Raw genomic sequence first — 22,577 nt, forward strand, 5'->3', positions numbered from 1 at the left:
TACAGTCCCCCACACACACTGACCTTCACTGGGGTACAGTCCCACACACACTGACTCTCACTGAGACACAATCCCCCACACACACTGATTCTCACTGAGATACAGTCCCACACACAAACTCTAACTGAGGTACAGTCCCACGCACACCGACTCTCACTGGGGTACAGTCCCACACACACTGACCTTCACTGAGGTACAGTCCCACACACACACAGACCTTCACTGGGGTACAGTCCCACACACACTGGCTCTCACTGAGACACAATCCCCCACACACACTGATTCTCACTGAGGTACAGTCCCACACACACACTGACCTTCACTGGGGTACAGTCCCACACACACACTGACTCTCACTGGGGTACATTCCCACACACACTCTGACTTTCAATGGGGTACAGTGCCACACACACACTGGCTCGCATCAAGATACAGTGTCACACACACTGACTCTCACTGAGGTACACTCCCACACACACTGACCTTCACTGGGGTACAGTCCCACACACACTGACCTTCGCTGGGGTACAGTCCTACACACACTGACTCTCACCGGGATACAGTCCCACACACACACTGACTCTCACTGAGGTACAGTCCGACACACACAGACTCTCACTGAGGTACAGTCCCACACACACACTGACTCTCACTGAGATACAGGTCTCACACACACTGACTCTCGCTGGGGTACATTCCCACACACACTCTGACTCTCACTGGCGTACAGTCCCACACACACCGACTCTCACTGAGGTACAGTCCCACACACACACTGACCTTCACTGGGGTACAGTCCGACACACACACTGACTTTCACTGGGGTACAAACCCACACACACTGACTCTCATTGAGGTACAGTCTCACAAACACTGACTCCCACTGAGGTACAGTCCCACACACACACTGACCTTCACTGGGGTACAGTCCCACACACACAGTGACTCTCACTGAGGTACAGTCCCACACACACTGCCTCTCACTGAGATACAATCCCACACACACACTGATTCTCACTGAGGTACAGTCCCACACACACCGACTCTCACTGAGGTACAGTCCCACACACACACTGACCTTCACTGAGGTACAGTCCCACACACACACTGACCTTCACTGGGGTACAGTCTCACACACACACTGACCTTCACTGGAGTACAGTCCCACACACACTGACCTTCACTGAGGTACAGTCCCACACACACACTGACTCTCACTGTGGTACAGTCCGACACACACATACTCTCACTGAATACAGTCCCACACACACTGACTCTCACTGAGATACAGGTCTCACACACACTGACTCTCACTGAGGTACACTCCCACACACACTGACCTTCACTGGCGCACAGCCCCACACACACTGACTCTCACTGTGGTACAGTCCCACACACACACTGACCTTCACTGGGGTACAGTCCCACACACACTGACTCTCACTGAGACACAATCCCCCACACACACTGATTCTCACTGAGATACAGTCCCACACACACAGTCTCTCACTGAGGTACAGTCCCACACACACCGACTCTCACTGAGGTACATTCCCACACACACTCTGACTTTCAATGGGGTACAGTGCCACATACACACTGTCTCGCATCATGATACAGTGTCACACACACTGACTCTCACTGAGGTACACTCCCACACACACTGACCTTCACTGGGGTACAGTCCCACACACACTGACTCTCACTGGGGTACAGTCCCACACACACAGTGACTCCCACTGGGGTACGGTCACACACACACACACTGACTCTCACTGAGGCACACTCCCATACACACTGACCTTCACTGGTGTACAGACCCACACACACACTGACTCTCACTGATGTACAGTCCCACACACACAATGACCTTCATTGGGGTACAGTTCCACACACACTGACTCTCACTGAGACACAATCCCCCACACACACTGATTCTCACTGAGATACAGTCCCACACACACAGTCTCTCACTGAGGTACAGTCCCACACACACCGACTCTCACTGAGGTACAGTCGCACACACACACTGACCTCCACTGGGGTACAGTCCCACACACACACTGACTCTCACTGGGGTACAGTCCCACACACACACTGACCTTCACTGAGGTTCAGTCCCACACACACTGACTCTCACTGAGGTACAGACCCACACACACTGACTCTCACTGAGATATAGACCGACACACACATACTCTCACTGAATACAGTCCCCCCCACACACTGGCTCTCATCAAGGTACAGTGTCACACACACTGACTCTCACTGAGGTACAGTCCCACAGACACACTGACCTTCACTGGGGTACAGTCCCACACTCACTGATCTCAGTGGGGTACAGTCCAACACACACACTGACCTTCACTGGGGTACTGTCCCCCACACACACTGACCTTCACTGGGGTACAGTCCCACACACACAGTGACTCTCACTGGGGTTCAGTCACACACACACACTGGCTCTCATCAAGGTACAGTGTCACACACATTGACTCTCACTGAGGTACACTCCCACACACACTGAACTTCACTGGGGGACAGTCCCACACACACTGATCTCACTGGGGTACAGTCCCACACACACACTGACTCTCACTGAGGTACAGTCCCACACACACACTGACCTTCACTGGGGTACAGTCCCACACACACAGTGACTCTCAATGGGATACAGTCCCACACACACACTGACTCTCACTGGGGTACAGTCCCACACACACTGACTCTCACTGGGGCACAGTCCCACACACACTGACCTTCACTGGGGTACAGTCCCACACACACACTGACTCTCACTGAGGTACAGTCCCACACACAAACTGACATTCACTGGGATACAGTCCCACACACACACTGACTCTCACTGGGGTACAGTCCCACACACACACTGACCTTCACTGGGGTACAGTCCTACACACACTGACTCTCACCGGGATACAGTCCCACACACACACTGACTCTCACTGAGGTACAGTCCGACACACACAGACCCTCACTGAGGTACAGTCCCACACACACACTGACTCTCACTGAGATACAGGTCTCACACACACTGACTCTCGCTGGGGTACATTCCCACACACACACCGACTCTCACTGAGGTACAGTCCCACACACACACTGACCTTCACTGGGGTACAGTCCCACACACACACTGACTTTCACTGGGGTACAAACCCACACACACACACACTGACTCTCACTGGGGTACAGTCCTACACACACACTGATTCTCACTGAGGTACAGTCCCACACACACCGACTCTCACTGAGGTACAGTCCCACACACACACTGACCTTCACTGGGGTACAGTCCCACACACACACTGACTCTCACTGGGGTACATTCCCACACACACTCTGACTTTCAATGGGGTACAGTGCCACACACACACTGGCTCGCATCAAGATACAGTGTCACACACACTGACTCTCACTGAGGTACACTCCCACACACACTGACCTTCACTGGGGCACAGTCCCACACACACTGACTCTCACTGAGGTACAGTCCCACACACACACTGACCTTCACTGGGGTACAGTCCCACACTCACTGATCTCAGTGGGGTACAGTCCACACACACACTGACCTTCACTGGGGTACAGTCCGACACACACACTGACCTTTACTGGGGTACAGTCCCACACACACTGACTCTCACTGGGGTACTGTCCCACACACACACTGACCTTCACTGGGGTACAGTCCCACACACACAGTGACTCTCACTGGGGTACGGTCACACACACACTGGCTCTCACTGAGGCACACTCCCATACACACTGACCTTCACTGGGGTACAGTGCCACACACACACTGACCTTCACTGGGGTACAGTCCTACACACACTGACTCTCACTGATGTACAGTCCCACACACACAATGACCTTCACTGAGGTACAGTCTCACACACACACTGACCTTCACTGGGGTACAGTCCCACACACACACTGACCTTCACTGGGGTACAGTCCCACACACACACTGACCTTCACTGGGGAACAGTCCTACACACACTGACTCTCACTGATGTACAGTCCCACACACACAATGACCTTCACTGAGGTACAGTCTCACACACACACTGACCTTCACTGGGGTACAGTCCCACACACACACTGACCTTCACTGGGGTACAGTCCCACACACACACTGACCTTCACTGGGGTACAGTCCTACACACACTGACTCTCACTGATGTACAGTCCCACACACACACTGACTCTCACTGGGGTACAGTCCCACACACACACTGACCATCACTGGAGTACAGTCCCACGCACACTGACCTTCACTGAGGTACAGTCCCACACACACACTGACTCTCACTGGGGTACAGTTCCACACACACTGACTCTCACTGAGACACAATCCCCCACACACACTGATTCTCACTGAGATACAGTCCCACACACACAGTCTCTCACTGAGGTACAGTCCCACACACAGACTTTAACTGAGGTACAGTCGCACACACACACTGACCTCCACTGGGGTACAGTCCCACACACACACTGACCTTCACTGAGGTTCAGTCCCACACACACTGACCTTCACAGAGGTGCAGTCCCACACACACAGTCTCTCACTGAGGTACAGTCCCACACACAGACTCTAACTGAGGTACAGTCCCACACACACCGACTCTCACTGAGGTACAGTCGCACACACACACTGACCTCCACTGGGGTACAGTCCCACACACATACTGACTCTCACTGAGATATAGTCCGACACACACATACTCTCACTGAATACAGACCCACACACACTGACTCTCACTGAGGTACAGTCCCACACACACACTGACTTTCACTGGGGTACAGTCCCACACTCACTGATCTCAGTGGGGTACAGTCCCACACACACACTGACCTTCACTGGGGTACTGTCCCATACACACTGACTCTCACTGAGGTACAGTCCCACACACACACTGACCTTCACTGGGGTACAGTCCGACACACACACTGACTTTCAATGGGGTACAGACCCACACTCACTGATCTCGGTGGGGTACTGTCCCACACACACACACACACACACTGGTTCTCATTGAGGTACAGTCTCACAAACACTGACTCTCACTGGGGTACACTCCCACACACACTGACCTTCACTGGGGTACAGTCCCACACACACTGACTCTCACTGGGGTACTGTCCCACACACACTGACCTTCACTGGGGTACAGTCCCACACACACACTGACTCTCACTGGGGTACGGTCACACACACACTGACTCTCACTGAGGTACACTCCCATACACACTGACCTTCACTGGGATACAGTCCCACACACACACACACACACACACACACTAACTGACACTGAGATACAGTCCCACACACACTGACTCTCACTGGGGTACAGTCCCACACACACTGACTCTCACTGAGATACAGTCCCACACACACACTGACATTCACTGGGGTACAGTCCCACACACACACAGACCCTCACTGCGATATAGTCCCCCCCACACACACTGACTTTCACTGGGGTACAGTCCCACACACACACTAAGTGACACTGGGATTCAGTCCCACACACACACACTAAATGACACTGGCTTACAGTCCCACACACACTGACTCTCACTGGGTTACAGTCCAACACACACACTGACCTTCACTGGGGTACAGTCCTACACACACTGACTCTCACTGGGGTACTGTCCCACACACACACTGACCTTCACTGGGGTACAGTCCCACAGACACACTGACTCTCACTGGGATACAGTCCCACACACACACTGACTCTCACTGAGGTACAGTCCCACAGACACTGACTCTCACTGAGGTACAGTCCGACACACACTGACTCTCACTGAGGTACAGTCCCACACACACACTGACTCTCACTGAGATACAGGTCTCACACACACTGACTCTCGCTGGGGTACATTCCCACACACACACAGACACTGACTTTCACTGGGGTACGGTGCCACACACACACTGACTCTCACTGAGGTACAGTCCCACACATACTGACTCTCACTGAGATATAGACCGACACACACATACTCTCACTGAATACAGTCCCACACACACACTGGCTCTCATCAAGGTACAGTGTCACACACACACTGACTCTCACTGAGGTACACTCCCACACACACTGACCTTCACTGAGGTACACTCCCACACACACTGACTCTCACTGAGATACAGGTCTCACACACACTGACTCTCGCTGGGGTACATTCCCACACACACACTGACTTTCACTGGGGTACAGTGCCACACTCACTGATCTCAGTGGGGTACAGTCCCACACACACACTGACTTTCAATAGGGTACAGTCCCCCACACACACTGACTTTCACTGGGGTACAGTCCCACACACACACACACACTGACTCTCACTGGGGTACAGTCCTACACACACACTGGCTCTCATCAAGGTACAGTGTCACACACACTGGCTCTCACTGAGGTACAGTCCCACACACACACTGACCTTCACTGGGGTACTGTCCCCCACACACACTGACCTTCACTGGGGTACAGTCCCACACACACAGTGACTCTCACTGGGGTACAGTCACCCACACGCACTGGCTCTCATTGAGATACAGTCTCACACACATTGACTCTCACTGAGGTACACTCCCACACACACTGACCTTCACTGGGTTACAGTCCCACACACACTGATCTCACTGGGGTACAGTCCCACACACACACTGACTCTCACTGAGGTACAGTCCCAAACACACACTGACCTTCACTGGGGTACAGTCCCACACACACAGTGACTCTCACTGGGGTACAGTCCCACACACACACCGACTCTCACTGAGATACTGTCCCACACACACTGACTCTCACTGGGGTACAGTCCCACACACACACTGACCTTCACTGGGGTACAGTCCCACACACACACTGTCTCGCATCATGATACAGTCCCACACACAAACTGACATTCACTGGGATACAGTCCCACACACACACTGACATTCACTGGGATACAGTCACACACACACACACACACACACACACACACACTAACTGACACTGAGATACAGTCCCACACACACTGACTCTCACTGGGGTACAGTCCCACACACACTGACTCTCACCGGGATACAGTCCCACACCCACACTGACTCTCACTGAGGTACAGTCCGACACACACAGACTCTCACTGAGGTACAGTCCCACACACACACTGACTCTCACTGAGATACAGGTCTCACACACACTGACTCTCGCTGGGGTACATTCCCACACACACACACTGACTTTCACTGGCGTACAGTCCCACACACACACTGACCTTCACTGGGGTACAGTCCCACACACACACTGACTCTCACTGGGGTACAGTCTCACACACACACTGACTCTCACTGAGGTACAGTCCCACACACACTGACTCTCACTGAGATATAGTCCAACACACACATACTCTCACTGAGGTACAGTCCCACACACACTGACTCTCACTGAGATACAGGTCTCACACACACTGACTCTCGCTGGGGTACATTCCCACACACACACTGACTTTCACTGGGGTACAGTCCCACACACACACTGACCTTCACTGGGGTACAGTCCCACACTCACAGTGACTCTCACTGGGGCACAGTCCCACACACACACTGACCTTCACTGGGGCACAGTCCCACACACACAGTGACTCTCACTGGGGTACAGTCCCACACACACACTGACTCTCACTGAGATACAATCCCACACACACACTGATTCTCACTGAGATACAGTCCCACACGCACAGTCTCTCACTGAGGTACAGTCCCACACACACCGACTCTCACTGAGGTACAGTCCCACACACACACTGACCTTCACTGAGGTACAGTCTCACACACACACTGACTCTCACTGAGGTACAGTCCCACACACACTGACTCTCACTGAGATATAGTCCAACACACACATACTCTCACTGAGGTACAGTCCCACACACACACTGACCTTCACTGGGGTACAGTCTCACACACACACTGACCTTCACTGGAGTACATTCCCACACACACTGACCTTCACTGAGGTACAGTCCCACACACACACTGACTCTCACTGTGGTACAGTCCGACACACACATACTCTCACTGAATACAGTCCCACACACACTGACTCTCACTGAGATACAGGTCTCACACACACTGACTCTCACTGAGGTACAGTCCCACACACACTGACCTTCACTGGGGCACAGTCCCACACACACTGACTCTCACTGTGGTACAGTCCCCCACACACACTGATTCTCACTGAGATACAGTCCCACACACACAGTCTCTCACTGAGGTACAGTCCCACACACACCGACTCTCACTGAGGTACATTCCCACACACACTCTGACTTTCACTGGGGTACAGTCCCACACACACACTGACCTTCACTGGGGTACAGTCCCACACTCACAGTGACTCTCACTGGGGCACAGTCCCACACACACACTGACCTTCACTGGGGCACAGTCCCACACACACAGTGACTCTCACTGGGGTACAGTCCCACACACACACTGACTCTCACTGAGATACAATCCCACACACACACTGATTCTCACTGAGATACAGTCCCACACGCACAGTCTCTCACTGAGGTACAGTCCCACACACACCGACTCTCACTGAGGTACAGTCCCACACACACACTGACCTTCACTGAGGTACAGTCTCACACACACACTGACTCTCACTGAGGTACAGTCCCACACACACTGACTCTCACTGAGATATAGTCCAACACACACATACTCTCACTGAGGTACAGTCCCACACACACACTGACCTTCACTGGGGTACAGTCTCACACACACACTGACCTTCACTGGAGTACATTCCCACACACACTGACCTTCACTGAGGTACAGTCCCACACACACACTGACTCTCACTGTGGTACAGTCCGACACACACATACTCTCACTGAATACAGTCCCACACACACTGACTCTCACTGAGATACAGGTCTCACACACACTGACTCTCACTGAGGTACAGTCCCACACACACTGACCTTCACTGGGGCACAGTCCCACACACACTGACTCTCACTGTGGTACAGTCCCCCACACACACTGATTCTCACTGAGATACAGTCCCACACACACAGTCTCTCACTGAGGTACAGTCCCACACACACCGACTCTCACTGAGGTACATTCCCACACACACTCTGACTTTCAATGGGGTACAGTGCCACACACACACTGTCTCGCATCATGATACAGTGTCACACACACTGACTCTCACTGAGGTACACTCCCACACACACTGACCTTCACTGGGGTACAGTCCCACACACACTGACTCTCACTGGGGTACAGTCCCACACACACAGTGACTCCCACTGGGGTACGGTCACACACACACACACACTGACTCTCACTGAGGCACACTCCCATACACACTGACCTTCACTGGTGTACAGACCCACACACACACTGACCTTCATTGGGGTACAGTTCCACACACACTGACTCTCACTGAGACACAATCCCCCACACACACTGATTCTCACTGAGATACAGTCCCACACACACAGTCTCTCACTGAGGTACAGTCCCACACACACCGACTCTCACTGAGGTACAGTCGCACACACACACTGACCTCCACTGTGGTACAGTCCCACACACACACTGACTCTCACTGGGGTACAGTCCCACACACACACTGACCTTCACTGAGGTTCAGTCCCACACACACTGACTCTCACTGAGGTACAGACCCACACACACTGACTCTCACTGAGATATAGACCGACACACACATACTCTCACTGAATACAGTCTCCCCCACACACTGGCTCTCATCAAGGTACAGTGTCACACACACTGACTCTCACTGAGGTACAGTCCCACACACACACTGACCTTCACTGGGGTACAGTCCCACACTCACTGATCTCAGTGGGGTACAGTCCAACACACACACTGACCTTCACTGGGGTACTGTCCCCCACACACACTGACCTTCACTGGGGTACAGTCCCACACACACAGTGACTCTCACTGGGGTTCAGTCACACACACACACTGGCTCTCATCAAGGTACAGTGTCACACACATTGACTCTCACTGAGGTACACTCCCACACACACTGAACTTCACTGGGGGACAGTCCCACACACACTGATCTCACTGGGGTACAGTCCCACACACACACTGACTCTCACTGAGGTACAGTCCCAAACACACACTGACCTTCACTGGGGTACAGTCCCACACACACAGTGACTCTCAATGGGATACAGTCCCACACACACACTGACTCTCACTGGGGTACAGTCCCACACACACTGACTCTCACTGGGGCACAGTCCCACACACACTGAACTTCACTGGGGGACAGTCCCACACACACTGATCTCACTGGGGTACAGTCCCACACACACACTGACTCTCACTGAGGTACAGTCCCAAACACACACTGACCTTCACTGGGGTACAGTCCCACACACACAGTGACTCTCAATGGGATACAGTCCCACACACACACTGACTCTCACTGGGGTACAGTCCCACACACACTGACTCTCACTGAGGTACAGACCCACACACACTGACTCTCACTGAGATATAGACCGACACACACATACTCTCACTGAATACAGTCTCCCCCACACACTGGCTCTCATCAAGGTACAGTGTCACACACACTGACTCTCACTGAGGTACAGTCCCACACACACACTGACTCTCACTGGGGTACAGTCCCACACACACTGACTCTCACTGGGGCACAGTCCAACACACACACTGACCTTCACTGGGGTACTGTCCCCCACACACACTGACCTTCACTGGGGTACAGTCCCACACACACAGTGACTCTCACTGGGGTTCAGTCACACACACACACTGGCTCTCATCAAGGTACAGTGTCACACACATTGACTCTCACTGAGGTACACTCCCACACACACTGAACTTCACTGGGGGACAGTCCCACACACACTGATCTCACTGGGGTACAGTCCCACACACACACTGACTCTCACTGAGGTACAGTCCCAAACACACACTGACCTTCACTGGGGTACAGTCCCACACACACTGACTCTCACTGAGATACAATCCCACACACACACTGATTCTCACTGAGATACAGTCCCACACACACAGTCTCTCACTGAGGTAGAGTCCCACACACAGACTCTAACTGAGGTACAGTCCCATACACACTGACTCTCACTGAGATACAAGTCTCATAATCACTGACTTTCACTGGGGTACAATCCCACACACACACTGACTTTCACTGGGGTACAGTGCCACACACACACTGGCTCGCATCAAGATACAGTGTCACACACACTGACTCTCACTGAGGTACACTCCCACACACACTGACCTTCACTGGGGTACAGTCCCACACACACTGACCTTCACTGGGGTACAGTCCTACACACACTGACTCACACCGGGATACAGTCCCACACACACACTGACTCTCACTGAGGTACAGTCCGACACACACAGACTCTCACTGAGGTACAGTCCCACACACACACTGACTCTCACTGAGATACAGGTCTCACACACACTGACTCTCGCTGGGGTACATTCCCACACACACTCTGACTCTCACTGGCGTACAGTCCCACACACACCGACTCTCACTGAGGTACAGTCCCACACACACACTGACCTTCACTGGGGTACAGTCCGACACACACACTGACTTTCACTGGGGTACAAACCCACACACACTGACTCTCATTGAGGTACAGTCTCACAAACACTGACTCCCACTGAGGTACAGTCCCACACACACACTGACCTTCACTGGGGTACAGTCCCACACACACAGTGACTCTCACTGAGGTACAGTCCCACACACACTGCCTCTCACTGAGATACAATCCCACACACACACTGATTCTCACTGAGGTACAGTCCCACACACACCGACTCTCACTGAGGTACAGTCCCACACACACACTGACCTTCACTGAGGTACAGTCCCACACACACACTGACCTTCACTGGGGTACAGTCTCACACACACACTGACCTTCACTGGAGTACAGTCCCACACACACTGACCTTCACTGAGGTACAGTCCCACACACACACTGACTCTCACTGTGGTACAGTCCGACACATACATACTCTCACTGAATACAGTCCCACACACACTGACTCTCACTGAGATACAGGTCTCACACACACTGACTCTCACTGAGGTACACTCCCACACACACTGACCTTCACTGGCGCACAGCCCCACACACACTGACTCTCACTGTGGTACAGTCCCACACACACACTGACCTTCACTGGGGTACAGTCCCACACACACTGACTCTCACTGAGACACAATCCCCCCCACACACTGATTCTCACTGAGATACAGTCCCACACACACAGTCTCTCACTGAGGTACAGTCCCACACACACCGACTCTCACTGAGGTACATTCCCACACACACTCTGACTTTCAATGGGGTACAGTGCCACATACACACTGTCTCGCATCATGATACAGTGTCACACACACTGACTCTCACTGAGGTACACTCCCACACACACTGACCTTCACTGGGGTACAGTCCCACACACACTGACTCTCACTGGGGTACAGTCCCACACACACAGTGACTCCCACTGGGGTACGGTCACACACACACACACTGACTCTCACTGAGGCACACTCCCATACACACTGACCTTCACTGGTGTACAGACCCACACACACACTGACTCTCACTGATGTACAGTCCCACACACACAATGACCTTCATTGGGGTACAGTTCCACACACACTGACTCTCACTGAGACACAATCCCCCACACACACTGATTCTCACTGAGATACAGTCCCACACACACAGTCTCTCACTGAGGTACAGTCCCACACACACACTGACTCTCACTGGGGTACAGTCCCACACACACACTGACCTTCACTGAGGTTCAGTCCCACACACACTGACTCTCACTGAGGTACAGACCCACACACACTGACTCTCACTGAGATATAGACCGACACACACATACTCTCACTGAATACAGTCCCCCCCACACACTGGCTCTCATCAAGGTACAGTGTCACACACACTGACTCTCACTGAGGTACAGTCCCACACACACACTGACCTTCACTGGGGTACAGTCCCACACTCACTGATCTCAGTGGGGTACAGTCCAACACACACACTGACCTTCACTGGGGTACTGTCCCCCACACACACTGACCTTCACTGGGGTACAGTCCCACACACACAGTGACTCTCACTGGGGTTCAGTCACACACACACACTGGCTCTCATCAAGGTACAGTGTCACACACATTGACTCTCACTGAGGTACACTCCCACACACACTGAACTTCACTGGGGGACAGTCCCACACACACTGATCTCACTGGGGTACAGTCCCACACACACACTGACTCTCACTGAGGTACAGTCCCAAACACACACTGACCTTCACTGGGGTACAGTCCCACACACACAGTGACTCTCAATGGGATACAGTCCCACACACACACTGACTCTCACTGGGGTACAGTCCCACACACACTGACTCTCACTGGGGCACAGTCCCACACACACTGACCTTCACTGGGGTACAGTCCCACACACACACTGACTCTCACTGAGGTACAGTCCCACACACAAACTGACATTCACTGGGATACAGTCCCACACACACACTGACTCTCACTGGGGTACAGTCCCCCCCCCACACACACACACACACTAACTGACACTGAGATACAGTCCCACACACACTGACTCTCACTGGGGTACAGTCCCACACACACACTGACCTTCACTGGGGTACAGTCCTACACACACTGACTCTCACCGGGATACAGTCCCACACACACACTGACTCTCACTGAGGTACAGTCCGACACACACAGACTCTCACTGAGGTACAGTCCCACACACACACTGACTCTCACTGAGATACAGGTCTCACACACACTGACTCTCGCTGGGGTACATTCCCACACACACACCGACTCTCACTGAGGTACAGTCCCACACACACACTGACCTTCACTGAGTTACAGTCCCACACACACACTGACTTTCACTGGGGTACAAACCCACACACACACACACTGACTCTCACTGGGGTACAGTCCTACACACACACTGACTCTCATTGAGGTACAGTCTCACAAACACTGACTCTCACTGAGGTACAGTCCCACACACACACTGACCTTCACTGGGGTACAGTCCCACACACACTGACTCTCACTGAGATACAATCCCACACACACACTGATTCTCACTGAGATACAGTCCCACACACACAGTCTCTCACTGAGGTAGAGTCCCACACACAGACTCTAACTGAGGTACAGTCCCATACACACTGACTCTCACTGAGATACAAGTCTCATACACACTGACTTTCACTGGGGTACAATCCCACACACACACTGACTTTCACTGGGGTACAGTGCCACACACACACTGACCTTCACTGGGGTACAGTCTCACACACACACTGACCTTCACTGGAGTACAGTCCCACACACACTGACCTTCACTGAGGTACAGTCCCACACAGACACTGACTCTCACTGTGGTACAGTCCGACACACACATTCTCTCACTGAATACAGTCCCACACACACTGACTCTCACTGAGATACAGGTCTCACACACACTGACTCTCGCTGGGGTACATTCCCACATACACTCTGACTTTCAATGGGGTACAGTGCCACACACACACTGGCTCTCATCAAGATACAGTGTCACACACACTGACCTTCACTGGGGTACAGTCCCACACACACACTGACCTTCACTGGGGTACAGTCCCACACACACTGACTCTCACTGAGACACAATCCCCCACACACACTGATTCTCACTGAGATACAGTCCCACACACAAACTCTAACTGAGGTACAGTCCCACGCACACCGACTCTCACTGGGGTACAGTCCCACACACACTGACCTTCACTGAGGTACAGTCCCACACACACACAGACCTTCACTGGGGTACAGTCCCACACACACTGGCTCTCACTGAGACACAATCCCCCACACACACTGATTCTCACTGAGGTACAGTCCCACACACACCGACTCTCACTGAGGTACAGTCCCACACACACACTGACCTTCACTGGGGTACAGTCCCACACACACACTGACTCTCACTGAGGTACACTCCCACACACACTGACCTTCACTGGGGCACAGTCCCACACACACTGACTCTCACTGAGGTACAGTCCCACACACACACTGACCTTCACTGGGGTACAGTCCCACACTCCCTGATCTCAGTGGGGTACAGTCCACACACACACTGACCTTCACTGGGGTACAGTCCGACACACACACTGACCTTCACTGGGGTACAGTCCCACACACACTGACTCTCACTGGGGTACTGTCCCACACACACACTGACCTTCACTGGGGTACAGTCCCACACACACAGTGACTGTCACTGGGGTACGGTCACACACACACTGGCTCTCACTGAGGCACACTCCCATACACACTGACCTTCACTGGGGTACAGTGCCACACACACACTGACCTTCACTGGGGTACAGTCCTACACACACTGACTCTCACTGATGTACAGTCCCACACACACAATGACCTTCACTGAGGTACAGTCTCACACACACACTGACCTTCACTGGGGTACAGTCCCACACACACACTGACCTTCACTGGGGTACAGTCCCACACACACACTGACCTTCACTGGGGAACAGTCCTACACACACTGACTCTCACTGATGTACAGTCCCACACACACAATGACCTTCACTGAGGTACAGTCTCACACACACACTGACCTTCACTGGGGTACAGTCCCACACACACACTGACCTTCACTGGGGTACAGTCCCACACACACACTGACCTTCACTGGGGTACAGTCCTACACACACTGACTCTCACTGATGTACAGTCCCACACACACACTGACTCTCACTGGGGTACAGTCCCACACACACACTGACCATCACTGGAGTACAGTCCCACGCACACTGACCTTCACTGAGGTACAGTCCCACACACACACTGACTCTCACTGGGGTACAGTTCCACACACACTGACTCTCACTGAGACACAATCCCCCACACACACTGATTCTCACTGAGATACAGTCCCACACACACAGTCTCTCACTGAGGTACAGTCCCACACACAGACTCTAACTGAGGTACAGTCGCACACACACACTGACCTCCACTGGGGTACAGTCCCACACACACACTGACCTTCACTGAGGTTCAGTCCCACACACACTGACCTTCACAGAGGTGCAGTCCCACACACACAGTCTCTCACTGAGGTACAGTCCCACACACAGACTCTAACTGAGGTACAGTCCCACACACACCGACTCTCACTGAGGTACAGTCGCACACACACACTGACCTCCACTGGGGTACAGTCCCACACACATACTGACTCTCACTGAGATATAGTCCGACACACACATACTCTCACTGAATACAGACCCACACACACTGACTCTCACTGAGGTACAGTCCCACACACACACTGACTTTCACTGGGGTACAGTCCCACACTCACTGATCTCAGTGGGGTACAGTCCCACACACACACTGACCTTCACTGGGGTACTGTCCCATACACACTGACTCTCACTGAGGTACAGTCCCACACACACACTGACCTTCACTGGGGTACAGTCCGACACACACACTGACTTTCAATGGGGTACAGACCCACACTCACTGATCTCGGTGGGGTACTGTCCCACACACACACACACACACACTGGTTCTCATTGAGGTACAGTCTCACAAACACTGACTCTCACTGGGGTACACTCCCACACACACTGACCTTCACTGGGGTACAGTCCCACACACACTGACTCTCACTGGGGTACTGTCCCACACACACTGACCTTCACTGGGGTACAGTCCCACACACACACTGACTCTCACTGGGGTACGGTCACACACACACTGACTCTCACTGAGGTACACTCCCATACACACTGACCTTCACTGGGATACAGTCCCACACACACACACACACTAACTGACACTGAGATACAGTCCCACACACACTGACTCTCACTGGGGTACAGTCCCACACACACTGACTCTTTCTGAGGTACAGTCCCACACACACACTGACATTCACTGGGGTACAGTCCCACACACACACAGACCCTCACTGCGATATAGTCCCCCCCACACACACTGACTTTCACTGGGGTACAGTCCCACACACACACTAAGTGACACTGGGATTCAGTCCCACACACACACACTAAATGACACTGGCTTACAGTCCCACACACACTGACTCTCACTGGGTTACAGTCCAACACACACACTGACCTTCACTGGGGTACAGTCCTACACACACTGACTCTCACTGGGGTACTGTCCCACACACACACTGACCTTCACTGGGGTACAGTCCCACAGACACACTGACTCTCACTGGGATACAGTCCCACACACACACTGACTCTCACTGAGGTACAGTCCCACAGACACTGACTCTCACTGAGGTACAGTCCGACACACACTGACTCTCACTGAGGTACAGTCCCACACACACACTGACTCTCACTGAGATACAGGTCTCACACACACTGACTCTCGCTGGGGTACGTTCCCACACACACACAGACACTGACTTTCACTGGGGTACAGTGCCACACACACACTGACTCTCACTGAGGTACAGTCCCACACATACTGACTCTCACTGAGATATAGACCGACACACACATACTCTCACTGAATACAGTCCCACACACACACTGGCTCTCATCAAGGTACAGTGTCACACACACACTGACTCTCACTGAGGTACACTCCCACACACACTGACCTTCACTGAGGTACACTCCCACACACACTGACTCTCACTGAGATACAGGTCTCACACACACTGACTCTCGCTGGGGTACATTCCCACACACACACTGACTTTCACTGGGGTACAGTGCCACACTCACTGATCTCAGTGGGGTACAGTCCCACACACACACTGACTTTCAATAGGGTACAGTCCCCCACACACACTGACTTTCACTGGGGTACAGTCCCACACACACACACACACACACTGACTCTCACTGGGGTACAGTCCTACACACACACTGGCTCTCATCAAGGTACAGTGTCACACACACTGGCTCTCACTGAGGTACAGTCCCACACACACACTGACCTTCACTGGGGTACTGTCCCCCACACACACTGACCTTCACTGGGGTACAGTCCCACACACACAGTGACTCTCACTGGGGTACAGTCACCCACACACACTGGCTCTCATTGAGATACAGTCTCACACACATTGACTCTCACTGAGGTACACTCCCACACACACTGACCTTCACTGGGTTACAGTCCCACACACACTGATCTCACTGGGGTACAGTCCCACACACACACTGACTCTCACTGAGGTACAGTCCCAAACACACACTGACCTTCACTGGGGTACAGTCCCACACACACAGTGACTCTCACTGGGGTACAGTCCCACACACACACCGACTCTCACTGAGATACTGTCCCACACACACTGACTCTCACTGGGGTACAGTCCCACACACACACTGACATTCACTGGGATACAGTCCCACACACACACTGACATTCACTGGGATACAGTCACACACACACACACACACACACACACACACACTAACTGACACTGAGATACAGTCCCACACACACTGACTCTCACTGGGGTACAGTCCCACACACACTGACTCTCACCGGGATACAGTCCCACACCCACACTGACTCTCACTGAGGTACAGTCCGACACACACAGACTCTCACTGAGGTACAGTCCCACACACACACTCACTCTCACTGAGATACAGGTCTCACACACACTGACTCTCGCTGGGGTACATTCCCACACACACACACTGACTTTCACTGGCGTACAGTCCCACACACACACTGACCTTCACTGGGGTACAGTCCCACACACACAGTGACTCTCACTGGGGCACAGTCCCACACACACACTGACCTTCACTGGGGCACAGTCCCACACACACAGTGACTCTCACTGGGGTACAGTCCCACACACACACTGACTCTCACTGAGATACTGTCCCACACACACTGACTCTCACTGGGGTACAGTCCCACACACACACTGGCATTCACTGGGGTACAATCCCACACACACACAGACCCTCACTGTGATACAGTCCCACACACACACTGACCTTCACTGGGGTACAGTCCCACACACACACTAACTGACACTGAGATACAGTCCCACACACACTGACTCTCACTGGGGTACTTTCCCACACACACACTGACCTTCACTGGGGTACAGTCCTACACACACACTGATTCTCACTGGGGTACAGTCACACGCGCACACTAACTGACACTGAGATACAGTCCCACACACACTGACTCTCACTGGGGTACTGTCCCACACACACACTGACTCTCACTGGGGTACAGTCCCACACACACACTGACTCTCACTGGGGTACGGTCCCACACACACACTGACCTTCACTGGGGTACAGTCCCACACACACTGACTCTCACTGGGGTACAGTCCCACACACACACTGACTCGCACTGGGGTACTGTCTCACACACACACTGACCTTCACTGGGGTACTGTCCCACACACACACTGACCTTCACTGGGGTACAGTACCACACACACTGACTCTCATTACGGTACAGTCCACACACACTGACTCTCACTGAGGTACAGTCCCACACACACACTGACTCTCACTGAGGTACAGTCCCACACACACTGACCATGACTGAGGTAAGTCCCACACACACACTGACCTTCACTGGGGTACACACCTACAGACACACACTGACTCTCACTGGGTTACAGTCCCACACACACTGGCCCTCACTGGGGTACAGTCCCACACACACTGACCCTCACTGGGATACAGTCCCACTTGTACTGTTATATGAATAGACTGTTGGCAATAGTCACCTCCTCTCGACTCTATATGCATTCTTTTTATATCCTAAAGAACTCCTAGTTCATGGCATCCACATTGTTGTAGGACCCATAGCATTGTGATCCTGACGGTACTGAATCCGAAGTGTGAATTCCCCTCGTGTTCGCCCTGTGCCTGTTCTTCCTCTGTTGGCGGTGGGCTCTGCTGAATGTTGTGGGAACAGTGTTTGTGTTTCTCCTGCTTGAAGCCATTTCTTTGTGTTTTCCCTTCCCTTGCAGTGATGTCACTGACAGCTACCCCTGCCTGGCAACAGCCTCCTGAGCTGCACCGAATGTCCCCACAAACTGCGTCTCCAATGTCCCCACACTCAGCTCCAACATGTGGGCATTGCCCTGCCCATGGGCAGGTGAGTGAATCAAACACATGGCTCCAAGGGACTCTGTATATTATCACCTTCGTTGTGGATAATTGGACATTAACACCAGGGTTTCCTGATGTAGCTGAGAAGACTCAAGGTGCATTTGTGATGTTGAGGGAGTTGGGGAGAAGCCGGGTCTTGTTCAGCTGAATTCCATTTCTTTATGTTGTGCCTTACCCTGCAGACTCCGGACCATGTCCCTGAGAGGCCACCATTGCCCCAAGAGGTAGATTGTGCTCTGTTTAACAACTCTAATCACAGTGAGTCTGCTGCAGCACCTCATCCATTGCATAGAGAACAGAAACAAACACTGGGAGAGAGGAAAACTGACATTCAACATGATCCAGCAACTAATGGATACCATAAGGTAACCTTCCCCCACATCCCAAACCCATCTCCCATGTTCCTGTAGATTATGCTCCCACTGCCCTTTGGGGCACCTCTCGATACATCGTGGGGTTAAAACAGCCCAGTCCTCACCCCCAGGTCAGTTCCAAATGGAATCAGGGCCCATTGGCTACCAACCTTCCCGCAATGGCCTTACTAGATCCATCTCCAGGTCAGGGCCCGGAAACCTGATTTCAAGGGTCAAGATGGGGGCGGCTGAAGGAGCTGGAGGAGGGAGGGGGAGGTGGTGGTGAGGCAGTGATTGATGGATCACTTGCCCGGGGGTTATTTGAGAAGTTTTCCAGAGGAACTATCCGAGTCAGCGCTGTTACTCCAAAAACCAAGAAGGTTTTCGAAGGGCCCAGGGAGTGGGGGACCTGGAAATTTAAACTTCCTGAACTTTCCCTTGGATTTGTGTGTGTGTCTGTTTGTCTGTGTGTGTGTGTGTGTGAGTGAGTGTGTGTGTGCTTGTGTCTGTTTGTCTGTGTGTGTGTGTGTCTGTTTGTGTGTGTGTGTGTCTGTTTGTCTGTCTATGTGTGTGTGTCTGTCTGTCTGTGTGTGTGTCTGTGTTTGTGTGGGTTGGTGTATGGGGACATAAAGGGTGGGAGGGATGGATGGGGGTGTGACCATGAGGGGTGGGTCAGGGATTGGGTGGGGTGTAAGGGGGCCATGCTGTATATCAGTTTCTGCTTGTCAAGAGAGATTTGGATCAATCTGATCCCAAGCCCTTTCCCACTTTTCCTGGTTTTCCTAGTCCATGTTGTCAAGGAGCAGGTGTCCTGGCCCATTCTCTCCAATCGAATGGTTTTCGCTTCCTGTACAGAGTTAGCTTCCTTTTCCCAATGGAGACTCCACTCTGGAATAATGCGAAAGATCGGAGCATTGATGAGAGGGAAAGCACAGAGCCTGAGGAGGAACACTCTGTCTTTGTGTCTCCAGGGACAACGTACCTCGACAGTTGGCCCAAACAGAAAAGGGAAGATGAGTGCGGAGGAGCAGATGGAGAGAATGAAGAGACACCAGGAAGCACATCTCCAGGAACGGTGTGGCTCTGCTGCTCCATCCCAGAGGCGATTGACTGTGTCCTCCCTAATGGTGAGTGTCCCCTGGGTTAACACTCTCACTCAGAGGAGCATCACAGTATCAGGGAGACCTCTCTGAACTGAGCAGATCAAACTTGGTTTGTCTCTTCAGTAAATTTTTAGAAAATAACTCAATTTGGGACAGTTAATGAATAACAGCCAAAACAAACAACTCTCCAGCCCATGGCACTCTTCCTGCTGCCACTCACTGATGTGTGGTCACTTTTATATTGTTCAGTCTTTGAACTGGAATTCACATCAGCTGATCTGCTTAATTCACCTTCCCATCTCTATCACTCTGTAACTGGAGCTACTGTGGAATGGTCAATAATTTCTCCACGTGTTTGTAAAGTCCCAGGATTGTTTTTAATGGTTTAGTGTTTGACCAGATTGACGTAGAGAAACTTGTTCACAACAATGACTTGTGTATGTCTCACAACAAACATAATGTGCTGGAGAAACTCCTACAGGAACCATAGAGAGATTTAGAGCGAGAGGGAGAGACAGTTCCATGTTTTGAGTCTGGTGTAACTCTTCTCCAGAACTGCTGTTTTTATTGGAGAATCTTCAGACCATTCGATGAGGAATGGGAATGACGAGGGATTGCACTTGCTGAAGGAGAGGTAGCTGGGGCCAGGAAACTGGAATGTGTCGATCTAATGTAAATCATCAGGTGAATTCTGAATTCTGGAGAGAGAACAAACAAGGAGAGGTGAGATGAGAATGCAGGCAAAACTCCAGGAATTAAGTTCAGTGGGACAGGAAG

General features: G+C 52.3%; 1 protein-coding gene and 1 pseudogene across 2 annotated transcripts in view; one reads left to right on the plus strand and one right to left on the minus strand.

Moving 5' to 3' along the window:
- LOC122547694 (pleckstrin homology domain-containing family A member 6-like) overlaps nucleotides 1-22,577 on the plus strand; it is a 54,412-nt pseudogene that overhangs the window by 24,729 nt on the left and 7,106 nt on the right. Inside the window, exons 4-6 of the transcript XR_015752549.1 lie at nucleotides 20,203-20,330; nucleotides 20,527-20,709; nucleotides 21,669-21,824. The product of XR_015752549.1 is annotated as a pleckstrin homology domain-containing family A member 6-like (transcript). The remainder of the gene's footprint in view (nucleotides 1-20,202; nucleotides 20,331-20,526; nucleotides 20,710-21,668; nucleotides 21,825-22,577) is intronic.
- The window catches only part of rps11 (ribosomal protein S11), a 42,171-nt gene continuing 41,748 nt past the window's right edge, over nucleotides 22,155-22,577 (minus strand). Inside the window, exon 5 of the mRNA XM_087978176.1 lies at nucleotides 22,155-22,498. Coding sequence (XP_087834302.1) covers nucleotides 22,468-22,498 — 31 coding nt within the window. The 3' untranslated portion in view covers nucleotides 22,155-22,467. The remainder of the gene's footprint in view (nucleotides 22,499-22,577) is intronic.

This window comes from Chiloscyllium plagiosum, unplaced genomic scaffold (assembly GCF_037043375.1).
Source record: "Chiloscyllium plagiosum isolate Xiang-an unplaced genomic scaffold, Cpla_swu_hap1 HiC_scaffold_33, whole genome shotgun sequence".
In the NCBI taxonomy this organism is placed as follows: domain Eukaryota; kingdom Metazoa; phylum Chordata; class Chondrichthyes; order Orectolobiformes; family Hemiscylliidae; genus Chiloscyllium; species Chiloscyllium plagiosum.